Here is a 26,514-nt window from a genome sequence, read left to right on the forward strand (position 1 = left end):
AAGTAAAAATATCTTTCCTAAAAGCAAAGGCATCAACATTAAGAGCACAAAAGAAATTTCACAACTAAACACAGGAGAGAGTTCAGAGGAATGGCACACTGAGGGCCTCCATGAGGCAAAGGAATTGCTTGTTAACGTGATAGATTAAGAAACATGTGTTGATTTGCAGATATAGGGGATCGAATGACAGAGGTAAAATTTGACAGAGCCGTGGAAGACTTGAAATCAGAAAAGGCAAAAGTGATAGATAAAATTCCAAAATTGTTGACGTAAATAACAACTGAAGTAGGAATTTTATGCAGGAGGATCGGGTAGTGATAGTGGGTAGAGCAGGGATCAGTCTTGATAGGGATGGGGAATATGATGTAGGTGGTGACCTGGTAAAGATAGCTTCTCAAACTGGTGGCACTAACGTGCATTTCATGCAACTGTTGCAGCATCATGATCGGCCTCATCTTAATGCGGCTGTTAGATGCGGTAATATGGGGCTGGTTCAAGTGGCTCTGAGCACTATGGGACTTAACTTCTGAGGTCATCAGTCCCCTAGAATTAGAACTACTTAAACCTAACTAACCTAAGGACATCATACACACCCATGCCCGAGGCAGGATTCGAACCTGCGGCCGTAGCGGTCACGTGGTTCCAGACTGTAGCGTCTAGAACCGCTCGGCCACCCCGGCCGGCAATATGGGGCTGGAGAGGGCGCTAATGGCACAGAGCATGGGTCACATTCCAGTGGTACCAGTTGTGTCCATCAGTAGATCGGGTTTCACTAGGCGTGGCTTGCACCTATATAGGTATGGGAAGGGAGGCTGGCAAATCTTATAAGTGACAGTGTAGTGGGTGGTGGGATCACTGATGGAAAAATTCCTGTAGTAGTTGGTGTTAGAGCTGCACCTTTTTTAGATTGAAGTCAGGTATACCTGCTTAAAGGAATTCCCTCTAACTAAGGGCTCACCTTCAGAGGATGTCATACTTCCAAGCAGAGAAGGAATTAGCATATTTCATCAAAATATAAGGTGTATTAGGGATAAAGTTAGAGAACTGCTTATAAATGTTGACTCTGAAATTATTGGTATGTCGGAGCAGCACTTAAATAATTTGACAATTCAGAAGCTTCCTTTACCAGGCTGTTTTCAAGAAGTTTCTTGCAGGCTGGGGGAGTGGCTGTGTTGTAAAAAACAGTACCCGATTTGAGTCCATAGACATATCACAGCACTGCATTGAACAGATATTTGAATGTTGTGCAGGGGCAGTTGAATTTAGTGAAACTAACCTTCTAACTGTTGTTGTTTATAGGTCCCCCAACTCTGACTTTACAGCATTTGTGCTCAAGTTAGAGAGGGTAATTGATTCACTTTATAGGAAGTACCAGAAATTATTTATAGGTGTTGACTTCAATATTAGTTTTTGTATATGATGGTGCAAGAAAAAGGATGTTGATAGCTCTCCTAAATTCAGATGATCTGATGCAGACTGTTTTTTTCAACTATGGTGCAGGGGAACAGTAGCACAGCCATAGACAATATTTTTACTCATTCTTCATTACTAGATGGGCATTCTGTTAGTAAAAGGGTGAATGGCCTTTCAGACCATGATGCACAAATTTTAACATTAAAAGGCTTTAGTACTCAAACAAATGTCACATATAATTACAAACTATGTAGGAAAGTTAATCCAACAACAATAGAGAGTTTTTTAAAACTTGTCAAGGGACAAGAATGGCAGGATGTTTATAGTGCTGATAACATACATGATAAATATACTCCTGGAAATTGAAATAAGAACACCGTGAATTCATTGTCCCAGGAAGGGGAAACTTTATTGACACATTCCTGGGGTCAGATACATCACATGATCACACTGACAGAACCACAGGCACATAGACACAGGCAACAGAGCATGCACAATGTCAGCACTAGTACAGTGTATATCCACCTTTCTCAGCAATGCAGGCTGCTATTCTCCCATGGAGACGATCGTAGAGATGCTGGATGTAGTCCTGTGGAACGGCTTGCCATGCCATTTCCACCTGGCGCCTCAGTTGGACCAGCGTTCGTGCTGGACGTGCAGACCGCGTGAGACGACGCTTCATCCAGTCCCAAACATGCTCAATGGGGGACAGGGTAGTTGACTTACACCTTCTAGAGCACGTTGGGTGGCACGGGATACATGCGGACGTGCATTGTCCTGTTGGAACAGCAAGTTCCCTTGCCGGTCTAGGAATGGTAGAACGATGGGTTCGATGACGGTTTGGATGTACCGTGCACTATTCAGTGTCCCCTCGACGATCACCAGTGGTGTACGGCCAGTGTAGGAGATCGCTCCCCACACCATGATGCCGGGTGTTGGCCCTGTGTGCCTCGGTCGTATGCAGTCCTGATTGTGGCGCTCACCTGCACGGCGCCAAACACGCATACGACCATCATTAGCACCAAGGCAGAAGCGACTCTCGTCGCTGAAGACGACACGTCTCCATTCGTCCCTCCATTCACGCCTGTCGCGACACCACTGGAGGCGGGCTGCACGATGTTGGGGCGTGAGCGGAAGACGGCCTAACGGTGTGCGGGACCGTAGCCCAGCTTCATGGAGACGGTTGCGAATGCTCCTCGCCGATACCCCAGGAGCAACAGTGTCCCTAATTTGCTGGGAAGTGGCGGTGCGGTCCCCTACGGCACTGCGTAGGATCCTACGGTCTTGGCGTGCATCCGTGCGTCGCTGCGGTCCGGTCCCAGGTCGACGGGCACGTGCACCTTCCGCCGACCACTGGCGACAACATCGATGTACTGTGGAGACCTCACGCCCCACGTGTTGAGCAATTCGGCGGTACGTCCACCCGGCCTCCCGCATGCCCACTATACGCCCTCGCTCAAAGTCCGTCAACTGCACATACGGTTCACGTCCACGCTGTCGCGGCATGCTACCAGTGTTAAAGACTGCGATGGAGCTCCGTATGCTACGGCAAACTGGCTGACACTGACGGCGGCGGTGCACAAATGCTGCGCAGCTAGCGCCATTCGACGGCCAACACCGCGGTTCCTGGTGTGTCCGCTGTGCCGTGCGTGTGATCATTGCTTGTACAGCCCTCTCGCAGTGTCCGGAGCAAGTATGGTGGGTCTGACACACCGGTGTCAGTGTGTTCTTTTTTCCATTTCCAGGAGTGTACAATGCTTTCCTTAACACATGCTCTTTGAGAGTTGCTTTCCATTACAACGTTCCAAACGGGGTACTAGCAGTAATAGGCAGCCCGGGTGGTTGGCTAGTGGGATAAGGATATAATGTAGAACAAAGCAGGAATTATGTCAAAATATTAGAAGTAGTCACAATCAAGCTACAGTAGCCCATTACAAACAGTATTGTAAGATGCTTAAAAATGTTATTAGGAAGGCAAAAAGTATGTGCTAGAAAACAGAATAGCTAATTCACAGGATAAAATTAAAACCATATGGTCAGTTGTGAAGGAAGTGCTGGTCAGCAGCACAAGGTCGACGACATAAAGTCAGTTCGTAGTAAAAATATTTCTGTTACTGATAAATCAGATACATGTACAGTATTTAACAATCATTTTCTGAGTATTGCTGGTGAATTAAATAAGCATTTAGTTTCTAAAGGGTATGATATCACTTTCTTGGCAAATGCCTTTCCTAGATAGATGTCTGAAATACTTCTCTGTGATACAGACTAAGGACTCTCATGGATATGATGGAGTGCCTAGCAGAATATTAAAGTACTGTGCTGCACATGTTAGCCCTGTATTTAGCCATATTTGTAAACTGGATAAAAATCCCTCTGGACTATATCGAGGGTGGCGGTGATCTTAGTAAGTATCTCCACATACGCCTCTCCTTTGTACAGAACAGTCTATAGCTCCTAACACCATTTTTCAGATTAAGCAGTCTACATCCGACTTCAAATGTCAATGTGACTGTACAGTCCTGCGTTATCTCCTTTGGCGGTTTATATAGATCTGTCAATGAAGGTCACTTAATTTTTCCTTTAGGAATCGTCAGTTTCCTGAACGATTAAAGTACTCAGTAGTACTCACTTTATAAAATGGGAGAAAAGGATAGTGTAGATATTTTTAGACCTATTCTATGCCATCAGTGTTTGCTAAAGTTATTGAAAAGGCTGTGTATGTAAGAATAATTGATCATTTTATATAACATGATTTGCTATAAAATGTAGAGTTTAGCTTTAGAAGTCATTTAACAACTCAAAATGTTATATTATCTTTTCTCTGTGAGGTACTGGATGGGTTAAACAAAAGATTTCGAACACTAGGCATATTTTTTGATTTGACTAAGGCGTCTGATTGTGTTGCTCACAAAATATTGCTCCAGAAGATGGGCCATTATGGAATATGGGGAGTAGCTCACAATTGATTCACCTCTTACTTTAGCATCAGACAGTAAAAGGTCATTATTCACAATGTTGAGAATGGCTGTGATGCGGAGTCTGAGTGGGATACAGTCAAGTGGGGGGTGCCACAGGGATCAGTGTTGGGGACCCTCCTGTTCCTTATTTATGTAAATGATATGCCCTCTAGCAATATGGGGAACTCTAAAATATTTCTCTTTGCTGAAAACACTAGCTTGGTAGTAAAGGATGTTGTGTGCAACATTGGCTCGGTTTCAAATAGTGCAGTTCATTACATAAGTTCATGGTTTGTAGAAAATAAACTAACACTAAATCACAGCAAGACTCAGTTTTTACAGTTTCTAACACACAATTCAACAAAACCTCACGTTTTAATTTCACAGAATGGGCATATGATTAGTGAAAGTGAACAATTCAAATTTCTAGGTGTTCAGATAGATAGTAAACTGTCATGGAAAGCCCACGTTCGGGATCTTGTCCCAAGACTTAATGATGCCATTTTCACTATTCGAACGGTATCTAAAATGAGTGAACGTTTGACACAAAAATTAATGTACTTTGCTTATTTTAAATCGCTTATGTCATATGGTATTATATTTTGGGGTAACTCTTCCCATTCTAAAAGGATATTTTTGGCTCAGAAACGGATAGTTCGGGCAGTAAGTGATGTAAGTTCACGAACCTCTTGTCGACCCCTGGGTATTTTGACATTGGCCTCTCAGTATACATATTCCTTACTGTCATTTGTTGTTAACAATATTAGCTTATCCTCAAGAATAAGCAGCTTTCACTCAGTTAATACTCGGCAAAAATCAAGCCTGCATTTGGATCAGACTTGTTTAACTCTTTTCCAGAAAGGTGTGTAATATACTGCTGCGTCCATTTTCAATAAGCTACCACTTGAATTCAAAAATCTGACCAGTAATCCAAGTGCTTTCAAATCGAAACTGAAGAGTTTCCTTATGGGTCACTCCTATTTTGTCAAGGAGTTCCTTGAAAAATTACACCGATTCTTGTTGTATTGTTGATTGCTTTAACTTAAAACTTACTGACTGACTTTTTTAAGGTTCCTAAACATTTTATTTTTATCTGTTATTACTTTTATGTTGTAATTTCGACATGTTCCACGACCTTGGAGATTTGCTCTTCAATTTGGTCCTACGGAACTTGACATGTAAATAAATAAATACACTACTGAAGTTAAGTGTTGTTGGGCTTGGCTAGCACTTGGATGGGTGACCATCAGGTTTGCCAGGTGTTGTTGGTAAGCACGGTGCACTCAACCCTTGTGAGGTAAATTGAGAAGCTACTTGATTCAGAAGTAGCTACTCCAGTCTCATAAACTGACAACGGCTGGGAGAGTGGTGTGCTGACCACATGCCCCTCAATATCTGCATCCAGTGATCCCTATAGGCTGAGGATGATGCAGTGGTCGGTCAGCAATGTTGAGCGTTCCTAAGCCTTTTCAGAGAGAGATGGAACATAGTAATATATTGGAGAATGGAAAAGAATATTTGGGATCTGTTAGAGGACAATCAGTTTGGCTTTAAGAAAAGGTAAAGTTATAAAAGAGATGATTCTGATATTATGAACAAAATAGATGATTCTGATATTATGATTGGTAATAGAAGTGAGATATAAGAAAAATTAAAGGCACTTCATACAATTTCTCAACCTAGAGAAAGCAATCAGAATGAAAAAATAAGAGAATTGTATTCAGATTAAAATGGGCATAAGCCAGGAAAGCAGTCTTTCTTTCTACTGTTCAAATTGTATATCAAAGAAGTATTGAAGGAAATAAAATAAAAGTTAAGAAGTGGGTCAAAAATTCAGAGAGAAAGGATATCAACAGGGCAGCGATTTTGTTCTACCAATAGATATCTCAAGATGTCCAGGTTTTTCCCGGTTGAAATTTCAGACTTCCTGGAACCAGTTCTACATCTACATCTATATCTATACTTTGCAAACCACCATGAAGTGCATGGTGGAGGATACGTCCCACATTATCAGTTATTAGGGTTTCTTTTCAGTCCACTCACGCACGGCATGTCGGAAGAATGATTGATTGAATGCTGTAATTATTCTAATCTTGTTCTCACAATTTCTCTGTAAATGATATGTATGGAGTTGTTGTAGTAGTTGCTGTATGTGGGAGGAAGTTTGACTTTACTAGTTTACATGGCTGCAAATGAAATTTCTGAGTTGCCACATTGCTTACTAGTGATTTTTCCAAGTTCAGTTAGGTTTGAACACAAGATATATTTGTTAAGTTTGTTGTACTTCAAAAAATAATGTTCAAAAGGTTCAAATGGCTCTGAGCACTATGGGACTCAACTGCTGAGGTCATAAGTCACCTAGAACTTAGAACTACTTAAACCTAACTAACCTAAGGACAACACACACATCCATGCCCGAGGCAGGATTCGAACCTGCGACCGTAGCGGTCGCGCGGTTCCAGACTGTAGCGCCAGAATCGCTCAGCAATAATGTTCAACTGCAATTCTTTGCAACATAGTTATGTCAGATAAATTTAAAATGTTCATAATAAAACTTCATTCAGACTGATAAAGCTCTCATTACATATACTTAAAAAATCGTATAATTTTATCAATCAGGATTGTCAAGCAAATTCTAAAGTCAACACAGGAAAATATACATACTATCATGGCATTTATAACTCTTTAATCAAGACTAGGACCTTATAATTTGAAGTACTCATAACATGCATAAAAGCAGCGTGATATATGTTAGTCAAAGTAAAATAGTCGCTACTTCTAATTCAGCTATAGGACTTTTTCAGTCTGACTAACAAACCTAAGGACATTACAGAACAGAGCAGAAAATCTATGACTAAAATTTTCTGAGTGTACTGACAGAAAGGTTTATGGCTGAATCATTAGCTGGACATCAAAACAATGAAAATGAATCAATAGTTTATTTACAAATTCTATCAAGAATTCTTAAAAGCTGTTGTCGACCTTGGGAATTCCATTGTTACCACTGTCTCTTGCCACTTCATACCATGCCATGGTACTGTGAGACAACCTCAAGTATATGAGGAATCCTCACAGAAACACACTTTGAACTGTTGTCACTGGAACGTAATATCAAAATAAAACTTCCTGGCAGATTAAAACTGTGTGCCAGGCAGAGACTCGAACTTGCGATCTTGGTCTGGCACACAGTTTTAATCTGCCAAGATGTTTCATATCAGTGCAGACCCCTGCAGCAGAGTGAAAATGTCATTACACTTTGAGAGCACTGAAACATCATGTTTCAAAGTGAAAGCTCTTCACACTACAGTCATTGTTAATATGAAGCACAACACTGCAAGAATGCTGATAAAGCCCTACTTTGCTTTGAAATTATCAAAGAATAACCAAAGGCTGAATATTCAATATAGAACTAGAAAAGATACTTTTTTTCAAAACAGATCAGTATTTATATTTCTTATAACGCTGAAAACCTCACATTTACTCTCATGACAAATTATCAGGCGAGAACCGATAAACATTAACGAAGATTCCCGAGGTCAGCAAGCACACCAGAGGTAGCCATGATCAAACAACAAACAGTTGAATTACCCCCAGAGTGTCTCAGCATGCTAAGATATCCCTGACCTTTCCAGTAAATTAAATTTCTCTGAGACTTCCCAGTTTCCCAGGTTTTCCATACAAGGTGCCACCACCATCAATGACAAAATATATTGATGACACTGTCGAAGTGATGAAGAATTACAGGACATGTGAAAAATACTATCTAGAAGAAGAGAAAGGATGATATGGCATGTGTTATACTAGGGGCAGTCACAGAGGGCAAAAATTGTAGAAGACAGGAATTGGAATATACAGAACAACTAACAGAAATCATTGTGTGTTACTACAGCACTAGAATCATCCAGGCAGTCAAAATATGGTACTGTGAAGTACTAACTGTATTTTTATGAGGACCATTAAAAAACATATGACTGAATCACCTGTAAAGATTATATTCAATAGTTTGACTAGATTATTTATTCTTTCAAAAGACTCCCCAAGCACTTTCCTGTCCTCAGGAATCATCTTAAAAATGTGTCAGGTCACATTAGCATAAGATGGTACAGCCTCTTCATAAAAATGGTGGCGTTATTGGGCTTTTTTAGGTTTGAGGGAACATAAAGAAGTAACAAGGCACCAGGACAAATGAATGTGGTGAGTGAGACAGCAAAAAACTTACTATCTTTTTAAAAGGATTTATTCTTTGGCACAATCACATATAACTACAAAAAGAAATTACTGGTTTTGGTCATCACTGGCCATCTTCAGATCATAGAAAGGAAGCAGCAGCCTGAGAAAATCACATCATCAACAATGCTATTTATTCAAAGTGATGGGGACAGTACTACTGCTTCCTTCTTATGCTCTGAAAATGACTGGTGACGACCGAAACCAGTAAATTGTTGTTAAAATCATATGTGATTGTGCTGGAAAAGAAAACATTTTTGAAAGTTTTTAAATAATCAGTGCTATCTCCATCATGACTGTAATGTTATTCTTTCCAAAACAAGTCCTCTTTAGTACTCAGTGGTTCAGGAGCAAACTCAGATGAATTTTCTTTGACGTCAGCTGGTCTGAAGTCCAGCAACTTAAAGCAACCCATGCATCATGTAGCATTTACTAGCCACTGTGAGTTGGCTGACCACAGAAATGATGGGTTTCATTTCTACGTCTTTGGTTCCTTTCCACACTGGATGATGATTTTGCATCAGGAAAGCAGTAAACATCAGAATGTCATTTGGTTTTGGTTTTACAATAATAAAATCATGTCATGTCACCTGTCAGTACGCCGTATATTTCTTGAAAAGAGTTCTTTATTAATTCTGCCAAACGTTAATAGATATCAGTCCACTGGATAGTAAAGCTGCATACAATGGCTACAATATTTATGCAATTTTTCATGGAAAATTGTTTTTATTGCTGCAGATCCTATATTCACAAACTTTTTAATCTCTACAAACATTATATGTGGATTTTTCCACTATTGAATGTCTCCTTGCAATGCTGCTCTTGCAGAACATCTAGAGATTAGATTACATTCGAGGGTCTTTTTCTTGCACAATAATGAAACCTCTTTACAACTGCCACGTTGGAAATGTCACTGAAACATGTGACAAAGCATTCTGAGACACTTATATATTCAAACTGGTTCACAGTCATAAAAAATTATGCCATGAAAGGCACACAATGAAAGATCATACGGGAATGTGGTTCATCTTTGTCACATTGAGATCTGCTGTGAAAAGCACATCCACAGCCAATATCAATACAATGTTTGAACCAATGATAAATGTTCTTTCAGAACACAACAATAATGCTCTAGAAACTTTTGTTCTTATGCAGCTGAAAACTTTCAGTATCACATAACCCCTGCAAATGGATAACATACGCTTAATGTTTTGATTACTCTCTTTTGAAAAGCACAATCATAGTAACAATGTTTCAGAAGAAAGTAGCTTTTAGCATGTTTTAACTCAAAATGTGTAGAATGTAGTTAATATTAGTTTTAATGTTCAATTAAAATAAATGTTCTTCCATAATTTGACAATCATAGTGCACAGATAGATTTTTATGCAGCTAAAATTCGGTTAGGTTGACCACTGTATTGCTACTGCAGCACCTGCATGAATCAAAGTGTATTCCCCAAGAGACTGAAATTTGCAACTGTGAAACCTGTCTGTAAAAAAAGGTGATGCTGCAGACATTACAAATTGTCACCATCTCTTTTCACAGTAGGGGGTGTACTGTACTGCCTGAAAGCCCTGCAAAAATTGCTATATGCCAGTATTGTGAAGCATCTTGACAACTTCAATGTTATAAGTAAGATGTAGCTTCAATTTCAAAAAGTTATTTCTACAAATATTTTCATTCACAAATTATGCTTTGGAACGCCTAGACAAAAAGACTTCACCAAACGGCATATCTGTGATCTTTCTAAAGCTTTTGTCTGTGTTGATCACACAATACTTCTCGAGAAAGTGTCACTATAGGTTCAGAGAACAACTGGATACCTGGTTAAAATATTAAAACAACAAAATGGTACGAGGGATACAGTCTGACTATGGAATGGTACACTACAGATTCCAATAAGGATTTGTGGAAATTTGTGGTAATTCCTATGGGACCAAACTGCTGAAGTCATTGGTCCCTAGGCTTACACACTACTCAATGTAACTTAAACTAAAAAACACACACACACACACACACACACACACACACACACACACCATGCCTGAGGGAGGACTCGAACCTCCGACGGTGGGAGCCGCAGCAAGGCGCATCAGACCACACGGCTACCCTGTGCGGCAAGGATCAGTCACTGGTCCCCTATCATTTTTCATATAAACCTACATTAACAAAATTCAATGAAGCCTGACACTTCACAATGTTTGTGATAATAAGAGTGATGTGACTGCTTACAAAATATCCACCACTCTATGACTACTGCCAATCAGTTGCTTTCAGATATTCTGAAATGGTTCGCAGTAAATTCAGTAGTGATAAACCTCAGCAAAACCAATTGCAGCCAGCTACATCTAAACCATGAAAGCTCGCAGGAGACTGTTACCACATACTAAGGTCAGCAGATACAGAGACTATATAGTTAGAAATGCTTAGGTGTCCAAATAGCAGGTTTAGCCTGAAAAATCCTGTAAAGGCTGTGCTCAGCAACATTACCATCAGGATAATTTCCAACAGTAGAGATATCAATATGTCAAACTTCACCTACTTTGGTTATTCCCACTGACTTATATGTAATGGAATCAGCATAAAAAGTAATATTTATTGCAAAGAAAACGGTCATCAGAATTATGTGTAGAATGCCTCCAAGAACCTCATGCTGTAGAATTTTGAAACAAGTAGGAATACAGACTACTACCTGACAATACGTCTCCTCAATTATGATGTTCATACTGACAATCCTTCTCACTATGGAATAAATGTTACGTAACAGTCACAAATGTAGAAGGAAATGTGACCTACATTGTGAAATGAAAAATTTGTCTCTAGTTCCGAAAGAAGCAAATCCTTAACTTGCTTCCAAGTGATGTTCAGTCCACTTGAGGGAATAAATTATTCAAAAGCAAGTTAGAAGTCTTTTTGCTTGAAAACGCGTTTCATTTCAACAGGTACAGTTTTTAAAAGAGCCAGATAGACCACGTCCACTACACATGTATGTTTGCTGTTGCCGTGCTAATTGTATGTACTATATCAGACATTTTGTTTATGTTCTAACACACCATGTTATTCTTTCTTACTAGATAAATCAAGCTTAATCTTTATGTGATTTCTTAATTATGTTTTATAACTCACGGTTGTGTCACTTTTTTTAATCTTTAAGTGTTATTATAAACAATTTGTATGTGAATCAATGTAGTGTAAATGATATGTATGTAAATGATAGGCATGTAATAAAACTTTTCTTTTAACTCATTTTACATCCTTGCGTCTAGATGTGCTGATGGATCTATGGTATATGTGGAAACAAATGTGAGAACACTGTGAGAAATGCATGCTTGAACATAAATGCAGATGATAACCAAGCCTGCAGGTTGCTCTGTTGTATCTGACCATAAATGACACCTGTGCAACCTCTTCAATAAACTGCAACTGTCAGTCATGGTCAGAACAGTGTTCTGTGAAGCTGTGAGTGCATTATAAGTGAATTCAAATGTGGGCTAATTGTTGGTACTTGTATGGTGGGTGCTTTCATAACCAAGGTAGCTGACGTATTTGGTGTTTCATGAGACACTGCATTGAAGATTCATACCCCGTACAAAGAAAGCAGAAAAACATCATCATCATGGTTAATCTGCAAGGTCGAATTACTGCCCAGGACTGTGTGATGATTTTGGCTAATCAGGTCCACCGTATGATACAACGTTCGTTCCCAAATGGTGATACTGTGTTTCAAGACAGCAGGGCCACTGTCCAGGGCTGGTTTTGATAGCACAAGGATGAGCTATCACGTCTCCCTTGGCCACCAGTCACCAGATCTCAGTATTATTGAGCCTTTGTGGTCTACAGAGGAGAGAAGGCTGCATGGTTGCTATCCACCAGTATCATTATTACCTGAACTTGCACTATTTTGCAGGAAGAATGGTATAACATTCCAGTGAAAACTGTACAGAACCTGTATTTATCCATTCTGAGGTGAATGGAATGCCGATGAGTTTCTTAAACTGTATTAAGGACTGGTCCACTGGGTGGACAAAAATATGGAAACACAACACAATACCAGTCCTTAATACAGTTTAAGAAACTCATCGGCATTCAAAAGAGCTTCCAGTCACCTCAGAATGGATAAATACAGGTTCTGTACAGTTTTCACTGGAATGTTATACCATTCTTCCTGCAAAATAGTGCAAGTTGAGGTAATAATGATACTGGTGGATAGCCATGCTGGTTTTGATATCTCTATTTTGAAAATCAAAATAATAGTGATAAGACTATGTCATCATCTTGTTGCTATGTTTGCTTTGGTGGCATGTTGTGAATTTGTAGCCTCTTCTATGGAAGCATCTCTGATAACAGGACTTGGGCATTATTTACGCATGGGATTACTGTGTTTGCAGACAGTTAAATAAAATGTTATTGTATGTGTTGAATACAGATAATGGCAGTACCATTCACAGACAATATTCATTTATACAGAAGTATCCTAAAAGAGGAGTGTTGTACCACTCAGGAAAGTTTGCATGCTCAGTGTAGTGAATCACAGCTAACTACAAAATTAGATAAATGTACTTAAGGGCATAATAAAATGAAAATCTCTTGTGGTGTTTGAGTTAGGATGAATGTTTATTAAAGTACACCTGCATAATCTTATATCATTTATAGGAAAGTACAATGTGATGATAAAATTGAGAAGGTATATGGCAGGCTGTAGTTAACGACAAGATTTGGGAAAAAATTAGTTTATTACAGAAAATGTACTTACATGGTATTCATGCAGTCTACTAACGAATCTCCCTTCACCACCCCCATGAACCAAGGACTTTGCCACAGTGGGGTTGCTTACATGCCTCAATGATATCAACAGCTATTCTGAGGTGCAACAACATTTGACAGGTGTATATGAGATGCAAGACTAATATATGGTTCTTGAAGAGGGCAACAGCATTTTCAGTAGTTGCAGGGCAACACCCTAGATGACAGACTGATCTGGTCTTGTAACATTAGCCAACTTGGCTTATCTATGTCGGTACTGAAAACACCTGAAAGCAACTACAGGTGTTATACATTTCCCAAGGACATGCAGCTCTACAGTATGGCTTAATGATTATGGCATTCCCTTAAGTAAAATATTCTAGAGGTAAAATAGTTCCTCTATTTGAATCTCAGAATTGAAAAAAAACAAAACATATTTTCTATGGGTCAGAGCATAGGATGTTATATCTCTTGATTGGGTTGGTAGGTTACAGAATTATACGGAAAGAAATAGACAAGTTGAGGTTAGATATAGTGGGAATTAGTAAAGTGTAGAGGCAATAAGACAAGTTTTCCCATCGTGGTAACACCGGTTCCCATCAGATCACTGAAGTTAAGCACTGTCAGGTTGGGCTAGCATTAGGATGGGTGACCATTTGGTCTGCGAGTGCTGTTGACAAGCCGGGTGCTACTCAGCCCTTGTGAGGCAAACTGAGGAGCTTTTTGATTGAGAAGTGGTGAAACTCGTGTGCTGACTACATGCCCCTCCATATTTGCATCCAGCGATGCCTTTTGGCTGAGGATGACACAGCGGCCGGTCAGTACCATTGGGCCTTCATGGCCTGTTTGGACGGAGTTGAGTTTAGTTTTAGAGGTAATAAATAGGCTGCTGTGAATAGGATAGTGAAAACATTATCATAGCCAAGATACATACAAAGTCAACTCTCACCACAGCACTAAAAGTTTATATGTCAACTAGTTTTTGCACATAAAGACAAGAATGAAAGAAAGTATGATTAGATAAAATAAATTATGGAGACAGTTAACAGAGACAAAAATTCAATCGTGATGGGAGAGGAAGCCACTTTGTAGGATCTTGTGTAGGGCACAATTTAATCATTGGAGACCCTTTGTTAAAGAATCAGTATGGATTGTATGTTGTAGTTGTTGTGGTCTTCAGTCCTGAGACTGGTTTGATGCAGCTCTCCATGCTATTCTATCCTGTGCAAGCTGCTTCATCTCCCAGTACCTACTGCAACCTACATCCTTCTGAATCTGCTTAGTGTATTCATCTCTTGGTCTCCCTCTATGATTTGTACCCTCCACGCTGCCCTCCAAAACTAAATTGGTGATCCCTTGATACCTCGGAACATGTCCCACCAACCGGTCCCTTCTTCTAGTCAAGTTGTGCCACAAACTCCTCTGCTCCCCAATTCTATTCAATACCTCCTCATTAGTTACGCGATCTATCCATCTAATCTTCAGCATTCTTCTGTAGCACCACATTTCAAAAGCTTCTATTCTCTTCTTGTCCAAACTATTTATCGTCCACATTTCACTTCCATACATAGCTACACTCCATACAAATACTTTCAGAAATGACTTCGAGACACATCTATACTTGATGTTAACAAATTTCTCATCTTCAGAAACGCTTTCCTTGCCATTGTCAGTCTACATTTTATATCCTCTCTACTTCGAGCATCATCAGTTATTTTGCTCCCCAAATAGCAAAACTCATTTACTACTTACTTTAAGTGTCTCGTTTCCTAATCTAATACACTCAGCATCGCCCGATTTAATTCGACTACATTCCATAATCCTTGTTTTGCTTTTATTGACGTTGATCTTATATCCTCCTTTCAAGACACTGTCCATTCCGTTCAACTGCTCTTCCAAGTCCTTTGCTGTCTCTGACAGAATTACAATGTCATAGGTGAACCTCAAAGTTTTTATTTCTTCTCCATGGATTTTAACACCTACTCAAAATTTTTCTTTTGCTTCCTTCACTGCTTGCTCAATATACAGATTGAATAACATCAGGGAGTGACTACAACCCTGTCTCACTCCCTTCCCAACCACTGCTTCCCTTTCATATCCCTCGACTCTTATAACTGCCATCTGGTTTCTGTACAAATTATAAATAGCCTTTCGCTCCCTGTATTTTAACCCTGCCACCTTCAGAATTTGAAAGAGAGTATTCTAGTCAACATTGTCAAAAGCTTTCTCTAAGTCTACAAATGCTAGAAATGTAGGTTTGCCTTTCCTTAATCTATCTTCTAAGATAAGTCACAGGTCAGTATTGCCTCACGTGTTCCAACATTTCTACGGAATCCAAACTGATCTTCCCTGAGGTCGGCTTATACCAGTTTTTCCATTCATCTGTAAAGAATTCGTGTTAGTATTTTGCATCCATGACTTATTAAACTGATACTACGGTAATTTTCACATCTGTCAACACCTGCTTTCTTTGGGATTGGAATTATTATATTCTCCTTGATGTCTGAGGGTATTTCGCCTGTCTCATACATCTTGCTCACCAGATGGTAGAGTTTTGTCAGGACTGGCTCTCCCAAGGCTATCAGTAATTCTAATGGAATGTTGTCTATTCCCGGGGCCTTGTTTTGGCTTAGGTCTTTCAGTGCTCTGCCAAACTCTTCACGCAGTATCATATCTCTCATTTCATCTTCATCTACACCCTCTTCCATTTCCATAATATTGTCCTCAAGTACATTGCCCTTGTATAGACCAGTTTCAATGGTTCCCATTTTCTCGAAAATATTTGAATCTCTTATTTATAACCAACTAAACTACTAATTTGAGTCACATAACTTACTCTCTAATAGTCAATTTGGCTTCTGCAAGGGAAGAAATACCACCACTGCTTTCTTTCAATTGTGAGTGAAGTAATAACAGCCTTTAAGAATAAAAATAAAGCCTCACTTTTTTTATGTGATTTAAGTAAGGCATTTGACTACATTTCTCATGATACCTTACTTACTAAACTCAAATTCTATGTTGTACAAGACTCTGCATTGGCAGTAATTGAATCATACCTAAACAATGGGAAGCAGTTTGCCTCTGTCAGAAACAAAAACTCACAATGGCTAGAAGTTAAGACAGGAGTCCCACAAGGTTCTGTCCTTGGGCCCTTCTTTATAATAATTGCAGTCAATGATTTACCCTATTGTATCCCCAATACTGTTAATTGTTATGCTGATGACACAACTTTGCTTGCTCAGCATGAGAACATGTCAGTTCTGCAAGATATGATGCAAGATGGCCTGGAAGCAGCACTAAATTGGTTCTCATCAAATACACTACTTTGCAATCCTGATAAAAACCAACAGAGTATACTAGGATTGTCAAAAGAGGTAGAGGTGAAAGCAGTGAAAATTCTAGGAATTCATGTAGACTCTAAGTTAATGTGGGAAACACACATCAACCATACCTGCACAAAATTGTCTCGAGTTACGTATTTAATGTAGAAACTGAGAAGCCTGGTGATAAAAGAACATTTAAGAGTTATTTATTTTGGACTCTTTCACTCACATATAGAGTATGGACTGCTGATATGGGGGGACTCATCTTGACATCACTGAAGTTCTAAAAATTCAGAAGAAAGTGATACGGGCAATTAGCAATTCTGGTAGATCAGAGCACTGCCAGCCACTGTTCATTCAGCTGAAAATATTAACAGTTATTAATCTTTATATATACGCCTCAGCATTATATGCAAAAAACAATATAGCAGATTTTGAAATGAGGAAAAAGATACACCATCATAATACCAGAGGCAAAACAAAATTAGACATACCTAGGCACAGGCTGACAAGAACAGGGAATTCCCATCTAATCAATAGTCTAAAAATATTTAATAAACTTCCATTTTCTTCTTGGTTGGCTCACATAAGTAGCTTCAGGAGCAAGCTACTAAACTGGTTACTAATCAATCCTTTTTACAATATAACAGAATTTATGAATATAAAATCAATTGACATTAATTTTTAAGGATTTCATTATGTGATATCACTGAATGTATTTATCTTGTGTTATGGAATATGTTATCATCTATGGGCCCTATTTGCAATGCTCATTTAGCTTTAAGATACTATTCAAGGAAAATGTTACATGATATCCATGTAAATTGCCTATTCCACCTCAGGTGGTCAATGGTGAATAAAGAATCTGAATCTATATACTCCTTCCACCTTTCTGGTTCCCTTCTTTGCTTAGAACTGGGTTTCAATCTGCGCTCTTGATATTCATACAAGTGGTTCTCTTTTCTCCAAAGGTCTCTTTAATTTTCCTGTAGGCAGTATCTATCTAAGCCCTATTGAGATAAGCCTCTATATCTTTACATTTATCCTCTAGCCATCCCTGCTTAGCAATTTTGAACTTCCTGTCGATCTCAGTTTTGAGACGTTTGTATTCCTTTTTGCCGTCTTCATTTACTGCATTTTTATATTTTCTCCTTTCATCAATTAAATTCAATATTTCTTCTGTTACCCAAGGATTTCTACTAGCCCTCATCTTTTTACCTACTTGATCCTCCGCTGCCTTCACTACTTCATCCCTCAAAGCTACCCATTCTTCTTCTACTGTATTTCTTTCCCCCATTCCTGTCAATTGTTCCCTTATTCTCTCCCTGAAACTCTGTACAACCTCCGGTTTAGTCAGATTATCCAGATCCCATCTCCTTAAATTCCCACCTTTTTGCAGTTTCTTCAGTTTTAATCTACAGTTCATAACCAATAGATTGTGGTCAGAGTCCACATCTGCCCCTGGAAATGTCTTACAATTTAAAACCTAGTTCCTAAATCACTTGTACTACTGTAGTAGGCGTGGGCTTCGTGTCTATCTTGGCCACAATAATGCGTTCACTATGCTGTTTGTAGTAGCTTACCTGCACTACTATTTTTTTTTAATTCATTATTAAACCTACTCCTGCATTACCCCTATTTCATTTTGTATTTATAACCTTGTATTCACCTGACCAAAAGTCTTCTTCCTTCTGCCACCGAACTTCACTAGTTCCCACTATATGTAACTCTAACCTATCCATTTTCCTTTTTAAATTTTCTAACCTACCTGCCCGATTAAGGGATCTGACATTCCACGCTCTGATCTGTAGAACACCAGTTTTCTTTCTCCTGATAACGACATCCTCTTGAGTAGTCCCCGCCCGGAGATCCGAATGGGTAACTATTTTACCTCCGGAATATTTTACACAAGAGGACGCCATCATCATTTAACCATACAGTAGTGCTGCATGCCCTCGGAAAAAATTACGGCTGTAGTTTCCCCTTGCTTTCAGCCGTTCGCAGTACCAGCACAGCAAGTCCATTTTGGTTAGAGTTACAAGGCCAGATCAGTCAATCATCCAGACTGTTGCCCCTGCAAGTACTGAAAAGGCTGCTGCCCCTCTTCAGGGACCACACATTTGTCTGGCCTCTCAACAGATACCCCTCCGTTGTGGTTGCACCTACGGTACGGTTATCTGTATCACTAAGGCACACAAGCCTCCCCACCAATGGTAAGGTCCATGGTTCATGGGGGTGGGACTGTATAACGGAAAAAAAGAATTTGAAAACCTGATTTTAAGCTTCAAAACATTTTCAGGGGCAGATGAGGGCTCTGGCAAAAATTTATTGGTTATAGACTGCAGATTAAAACAGTAGAAATTGTAGAAAGGTTGGAAATTTAGGAAATGAAATCTGGATAAATTAAAAGAACCACAGGTTCAGAATTTCGAAAGAAGATTAGATAGTGATTGATTGAAACAGGGGAAAGAAAAAATACAAATGGTTAAATTTGAGAGATGGAATATTGAAAGCAGCAGCGAATCAAATAGGCAAGAAGACAAAGTGCAGTAAACATCTTTGCATAACACACAAGATACTGAATTTAACTGACAAAAGTAGGAGATATAAAAATGCCGCAATGAAGCATGCAAAAGGAAATACAGGCATCTAAAAACAGAGACTGAGAGAAACTGCAAGAAAGTCGAAGTGGGGATGGCTGGATGAGAAATGCAAAGCTGTAGAAGCGTGCATTACTATGGGGAAGACAGAGCCCACTTTTAGGAAAGATACCTTCAGAGGAATGACACACACCTAAATGAATATTAAGAGCTCAGATGGCAAGCCAATACTTTGCAAAGAAGGGAACACAAATGTGTAGGGAATGTGCAGAATGGTTATACAAAGGAAACAAACTAGAAGGCAATATCATGGAACGTGAAGAGTAAGTATATGAAGGGGAGATGGGAAATACGATAATGTGAGAAGAATTTGACAGAACACTGAACGACGTATGTCAAAACAAGGCACCTTCGGCAGACAACACTCCCTCAGAACTATGGAGATCCTCAGGAGTGCTAGTCCTGACAAAAATATTCTTGAAAAGAGGTTAGATAATGGGTATCAACGGGAATGTGATTGAATCAAATTCGGTGATACTGGGTGAATTTTATTAGGAAATGAGGTACTAAAGATAGTTGATGAATTTTGGTTTTTGGGCAATAAAATAACTGAAGATGGGTAAAGTAGAGAGAATATAAAATGCAGACTGGCAATATCAAGAAAAGCATTTCTGAGAAACAATAATTTGTTATAGTTGAACATAAATTTAAATGTTAGGAAGTCATTCTTGAAGGTATCTGTCTGGAATGTAGCCTTGCATGAAAGTGACACATGGACAATAAAGAGTTCAAGCAAGAAGAGAAGAGAAACTTTTCAAATATGGTGCTACACAAGATTTCTGAAGATTAGATGTGTAGGTACAGAAACTAAAGAGGAGGTGCTGAATCAAATTGGGGAAGAAAGAATAGCACAACTTGACAAAAAGAAGGGGTTAATTGGAAACACTTCCTGAAGCATCAAGGAACAGGCAATTGAACAAGAGCAAAGCTTGACTGTATATGATTCAAATGGATGTAGGTTGCAGTAGTTATGCAGAGATGTAGATGCTAGCATGGCATTTGATAACTGTAGCAAGGCAGTGTTTGGAATAAAACCAACAACAACAACAATAACAACATTGATGAATATTATTTCTCCCTCTAGACCCCTAGCGGGCAACGGCCTTGTCGCAGTGGATACACTGTTTCCCATGAGCTCACCAAAGTTAAGCGTTGTCGGGCATGGTCGGCGCTTGGATGGGTGATCATCCAGGCCGCCATGCACCGTTGCCATTTTTCGGGGTGCACTCAGCCTTGTGATGCCAATTGCAGAGCTACTTGACCGAATAGTAGCGGCTTCGGTCAAGAATACCATCTTACGGCCTGGAGAGCGATGTGCTGACCCCACGCCCCTCCTATCCGCATCCTCCACTGAGGATGACACGGTGGTTGGATGGTCCTGGTAGGCCACTCGTGGCCTGAAGACGGAGTGCTAGACCCCTAGCACATCAAAGTTACTAAAGAATTTTAATGAATTAAAGATCCATGTAAGAGCTGAGTAGACTACTGGTATCTTTGTTTGGAATAGGGGAAAGGACAAATAATAATAAATCACACATACCCATGTTGCTTAGCAGAGTATAGGTGTATTAGCTGCATATGTACTTAGTAGTACCATTTTCATTTTTGTATTTCTCACTCTCTTCATTCATTCACATTTCTCCCGTATCCCTTTGTGGTATTTATTCTCTCTTTTTTAGTTCTTTCTACTGGTGTGAAAATAATTAATTAGAAATACCTTCTGTATGAGTAAAATAATGATAGTAGCATAACCAGCTTTACATCTACATATGTATATGTTCTTTACAAGATGGTATGGGGTGGATAGCAGAGGGAACATGATCCAATTCCACATTACTTCTTTTCCAGTTCCACTCATATATTAAATGAGTGGCCAATGACTGACTCTATATCTCTGTACATGCTCTGACCTCTCTCACCTTGTCTGTATCTAAAATACAAAGTTTTGAAAAAGTAATGTGAATTACTGATTTCTAATCTATATTCACAGTTTCTCAAAACAGTGTCCTTCAATCAGCATTTAGCAAAGCAATATCTCAAACCACTTAGTGAAAGCTCCATTAAATGTCTTCTTCAGACAGTTTTTTTCTCAAATATTTTCTTGACACTCACAGCCACATGCAGTGACTAAAATGATGCTCACAAGTAGCAACTTTGGATTATTGAACAAGAGAAAACTCAAATGGGATCAGATCTGGATTGTAAGGTAGTTGGGATAATTCAAAATGTGCTCCTTGTGTGAAGCACAATGTATTGATGGATAGTGCGAACACCTATGTTCAGCTACTTTTCAGAGCTCATGATTAAGATTACATACTCTGGCATATAATCTGCAAGTATTTACCTTGTCCTTCATTTGTGACTATAGTTATACACCCACTTACAGAGAAGGGCATGCATATTATTATTATTCCCACATTATTTGTTCTAAATGATTTAATTGTATATGCATCACAGAACACAACACTGACTGTTGCTTTACTTCTAACACACTGGTACAGCTATATTAAGTTAACATTTATGATAATGAATGTTTTGCCCATCCAGATTTATGGAATTAAATCCATCCAAAGTATCTGCTGTCAGAATTCCAAATCTGAGGCTTCTATTACTAGGTCAGACACTGGTATCTATCAAATGTGGTATATAAATCTTTTTGGCTCTTATAATATAAAGTCCAGAGTGTGTTTAAAGTGCCAGTAGGTATACTGGACACATCCATTAACAATTCTCCAAACAAGCAACATGATTCCTTCGGAAGCAATTGTTGCTTTCACATCTCTCAAACTGAAAAGAATACCAGTGATTGACATTTACAGGCTGCTCAAAACAAACCTCAAATCTGTACTATGTGCAACAAATGAAAACTGAAAAGCCTGTGAGGTTATAAGAAGGATATGTCAGTAAGATCATAGGTAAACTTCCAGGGAACCGTAACACACTGCGAATCAACTAGGTGTCCTCTACTAAAGAGCGGTTTGACAATAATGTTGATGTACCATAATAGAACAAATAATGGAAGGTGGGCAAATATGCACTAAACAGTTCATCACGAGATACTATAATTATGTCAAAGCTAAATATGTCGCAATGACAAACTCTTATGTGCAGAAAAAAATCTATCTAAAGGCTGAAGGTGTGTTCCATTTCAAGTAAATATGAATTTTGTTATCACATACTTATTGGGAGAGATGTTTCGAACATGAACCAGTGCAGTTGAGATAACAGTTATAAACTATGAACCAATTGTGGTGTTGACGTTAGAATTATAGTTCTGCACTGAATTCACTTTTTACCCCCAGTCTTGAATTCTGTCACACAGCTGTATTCGCAATATTCTCATAAGAAGACGACGTGAAACTGTTGGGAAATTCCAAGTTGCTGCTGTATAATAAATAACTTAATAACTTATCAACCGATTTGCATTAATAGTGACTTAACATAAATATATATGTATGCATAAAATTTGTTACTTGTGTTAGAACTGCTTTGTTACACACCAACCTACTAGGTATGTTTTCTATGCATTTCCTTTGCAATTACTGATTGGAATAAAAATAAGCTCTAATATATTGGTTTACTTCACCTACAAATGCTTGTCCCCATTCTGTAGTTCTCTGTTCAAGCCATCAGCTGATTTCAAATGCTGTTTTGTTACCCATTTCAGCTGAATAGTACTGTCTAGCAATAAAAGACAAAGTAACCCATTTTGAAAAATATGAAATCTGTAATAGAGTATACAAGGGATTTGTTGTACCATGTCGTTATCCTAATGTCAAATTTCAAAGATTATTGATAGAGGTTACAGAATCATGACAATGAGAAATTATGATACGAAAAGGTTACTGTTTGATTTCTGCATTTCCTACATGCACTTTCCTCCTCTGAAAGATCATGTTTTACTCGGTATGATTACAAAAAGTGCTCTCTTTAATCAACACCGAAAGTTCAAAATCCCAATTAACAGTGCCTAGTTCTTATTGTCATCACATAACCAATTAGAGTAAACACTGTAATGAGGTGTATATTGATCACAACACAAACATGAAGCAGCAAAAATAGTTCTCAGCCACTTTTATTTGTGGTGTGCTATTAGCAAGTGGGATACCTGACACTTCAAAGAAACTCCATTATACAATTACCCAATTTCTGATAAAATATCATTTTTTTATCATCAACAGAAGACACAAAATTGTTAAGGCTTTCGTGGCCACTTGTTGACAAACTGCCAATTGGCTTCTGTCTCGGGTTCTTCGGCCGACGTTCATCTAATGATTTTTCTGACGTTTCGCCAGCACGAGTGGCTGGTATTGTCAAAGCTTCACCCTCCATTGCCGGTGGTGAACTGGAGCCGAGCTCGCGGGCGCAGACTATATGTACTTGGCGCGCCAACGTCCCGAGGGCTTCTCCGCGGTCATTTCCGGTGCGGTTCTCCTCTTGCACCGCAAATGACCGCGGAGAAGCCCTCGGACGTTGGCGCGCCAGGTACATATAGTCTGCGCCCGCGAGCTCGGCTCCAGTTCACCACCGGCAATGGAGGGTGAAGCTTTGACAATGCCAGCCACTCGTGCTGGCGAAACGTCAGAAAAATCATTAGATGAACATCCGCCGAAGAACCCGAGACAGAAGCCAATTGGCATGGTATACAAGGCTGAGATGGAGAGGCTATGCTCTTTCATTAATTGGGAATCTGGCGTACAAAACTGCTGTATCAAACAAATACCCATTTTTGTTCAAGATAAGTGCATTTTGCTATAAGCTTCATGTCAACATGAGGCAGATTGTTCACCAGCACAGCCTGAAGTAATTTCATATCTCTGGGGACTACCAGAAACTTCTCAATATTATTAAAGTTGCAGGTGCTAACTACAGTACACAACTCACTTGTTAGAAGTAGTGGAATCGCAAGATAGAATTAAAATTTCCACACATCAATAACAACTAATATTATGGAATAGGTGAATATGAATTCTTCACCATTTACATAAATGGCATGGGGCAAATTATAGAAAATCTAACTCAGGAAAGCAGGTCTTGGATTAGACTACAGAAATAGATGGTTATGTAATCAATGAAATACATAAATTCATTTTTTCCATACTGGCATAACATTTATCTACAACGCTGTGAAAAATTTTGCATTTGTTAAACCCTGTTTCTTGTGAGCGATCCTTCTTTCATCAAATTTTTCCCATGGAAACAAAAGTAAGCTGAAACTTTTACCACATATGGAGTTCACTTGGACATCAACTCCCAGAAAGATATACAGTAAATATTTTGTTAATAAGAACATAAATTTTTACAAACTTCAGTTGTACTTCATTTAGCTTACCTTTTCCGTGGATTGTGCCTGTGAATCCCTCATTTACTGATGGGCGTTGTACTATCTGGTGATCTGAAACAAGGGAAATACCTTACTGTACCAATTGTACATGAACACGAAGTAAATGAGTTATAGAAAAAAAAACACACACACACACACACACACACACACACACACACACACACACACACACACACACACACACAGAGAGAGAGAGAGAGAGAGAGAGAGAGAGAGAGAGAGAGAGAGAGAGGGGGGGGGGAGGAGGAAAAGAAAGAGGGGAAGGGAGGGGGACGGAAAAGAAAGGGGGAAGGGAGGGGGGCCGAAAAGAAAGTGGGAAGGGAGGGGGAACAGAAAAGAAAGGGGGAAGGGGGGGGAGGGGAGGGTGGCAGATGTTACAAGGGAGAGGAGGAAAGAGGGAGTATTAGAAGGGGATGGGGTATGACCCGGAAAACAGTTGCATCAATATGGTTTCAGTGTATATGAACCATCATTGACGAACTTTTGTCATCTTTTCTTGTATCCAAAGGACGAGTATGAAGCTGAGGGGAAAAAAGCCATAAAGAGTCAATCATGTTGGAATAATGATGAAACTAATGATCTACTACACGCACTGCATTCAGATTTTTGAAATGAAACGTTCCCACTGCGTTCCTTCATTAGTCTCCAATGAAACACATTTATTTTCCTGCCAATGATTTCCTGTAAAAAAACATTTGTTCCATAAAATAACAATTTGGTACCCAATTTTAAATGCAGAGGTGATTTAAATGGCAAATGATGAATGCCTTTGTTTAATCACAATTACCCAGCTTTTCTAGATAGTTACTGCAAGGTTCTTTTTTAGCAGTGATATCACCAGTCTTAAGTGGCATATGTGTAAGCAAAAACTCTTGATACCAGGAGAAGCAATGCATTTATCACTGTTGGTTTATTGTTGGTGCTGAAACAGCTTCATCTTCAGCACTTATTACTATCAAACATTTAGAATAAGTGTGTGTTTAAATAATCACTTATTGTTGTATGTGGAATGAAAAGTGTAGCTGTCCTATTGACCGACTGCTCCCAAAGGAGAAAGCACAATGCTTGAGTGAGAAGGGAAAGGAAGATTAAAGTTGATCATCTCGTTCATGACAAGGTCAGTAGAAAATGAGCAAAAGTTAGGACTGCTGAATGGAACTGATTGTGTTCTTTTTCAGTGAACCATCACAGCATTTCCCTTAAGGAACCCACGGAAAAAAAACACATGTCCAGATGATATCCTGACCATGACCTGATCATTCTCCCAAAAGGCAAAGGCACTACCACTGTTATAATGACTCTCACAGACTGTGTGGCTGACAGTCAGTGTCAGTTGTTGAATACTTCCACCTACAAGTGCTCTGCAGTGATGTCATCCCAGAAATCAAGCAGACCACCACCCACTTTCTTCTGAAATCCTTATGCTCTTCTCAAAACTTCTCTCCTGGGCCTGGCTTTCTCCTCACTCCCCTGACATCATCTTTCCACAGGTTTCCCAAAGTCCCTAATTCCAACCACCTTTGATAACCAATTGTGACTGGTTGCTGGGCCCCTATCAAAAGATCTACCTTTCTGGTCCAACACCATCAAATTATAACCAAAAGCCTACTCTGCCTATCAAAGGCATAAACTACTTTATTCATTGGCTCTTCACAGTTCCTGTCCCTTTACAACCTGGTGCTCTGCTTGTCATTGTCAGTGTCATCTACATCTCAATGCCAATCGTCTTACCATATTCAGTCACTACTCTCTCTATGCCCAGCAAACACCAAACATACAACCTCCTTTATCATCAGAGCTGGTTTAAGGCCAAAGCAACACAAGCCGCCATTTGGGGTGCCAAG

The 26,514-nt window shown here is 39.3% G+C and overlaps 1 protein-coding gene across 2 annotated transcripts in view; it reads right to left on the reverse strand.

Moving 5' to 3' along the window:
- LOC126248321 (serine/arginine repetitive matrix protein 2-like) overlaps window positions 1-26,514 on the reverse strand; it is a 255,691-nt gene that overhangs the window by 43,773 nt on the left and 185,404 nt on the right. For both annotated transcript variants that reach the window (XR_007545460.1, XM_049949210.1), the window contains exon 14: window positions 24,659-24,721. Coding sequence is in view for 1 of the 2 variants with exons in the window: in XM_049949210.1 (XP_049805167.1) it covers window positions 24,688-24,721 (34 nt within the window). In the remaining variant the exon portion in view is untranslated. The remainder of the gene's footprint in view (window positions 1-24,658; window positions 24,722-26,514) is intronic.

This window comes from Schistocerca nitens, chromosome 3, assembly GCF_023898315.1.
Source record: "Schistocerca nitens isolate TAMUIC-IGC-003100 chromosome 3, iqSchNite1.1, whole genome shotgun sequence".
Classification (NCBI taxonomy): Eukaryota; Metazoa; Arthropoda; class Insecta; order Orthoptera; family Acrididae; genus Schistocerca; species Schistocerca nitens.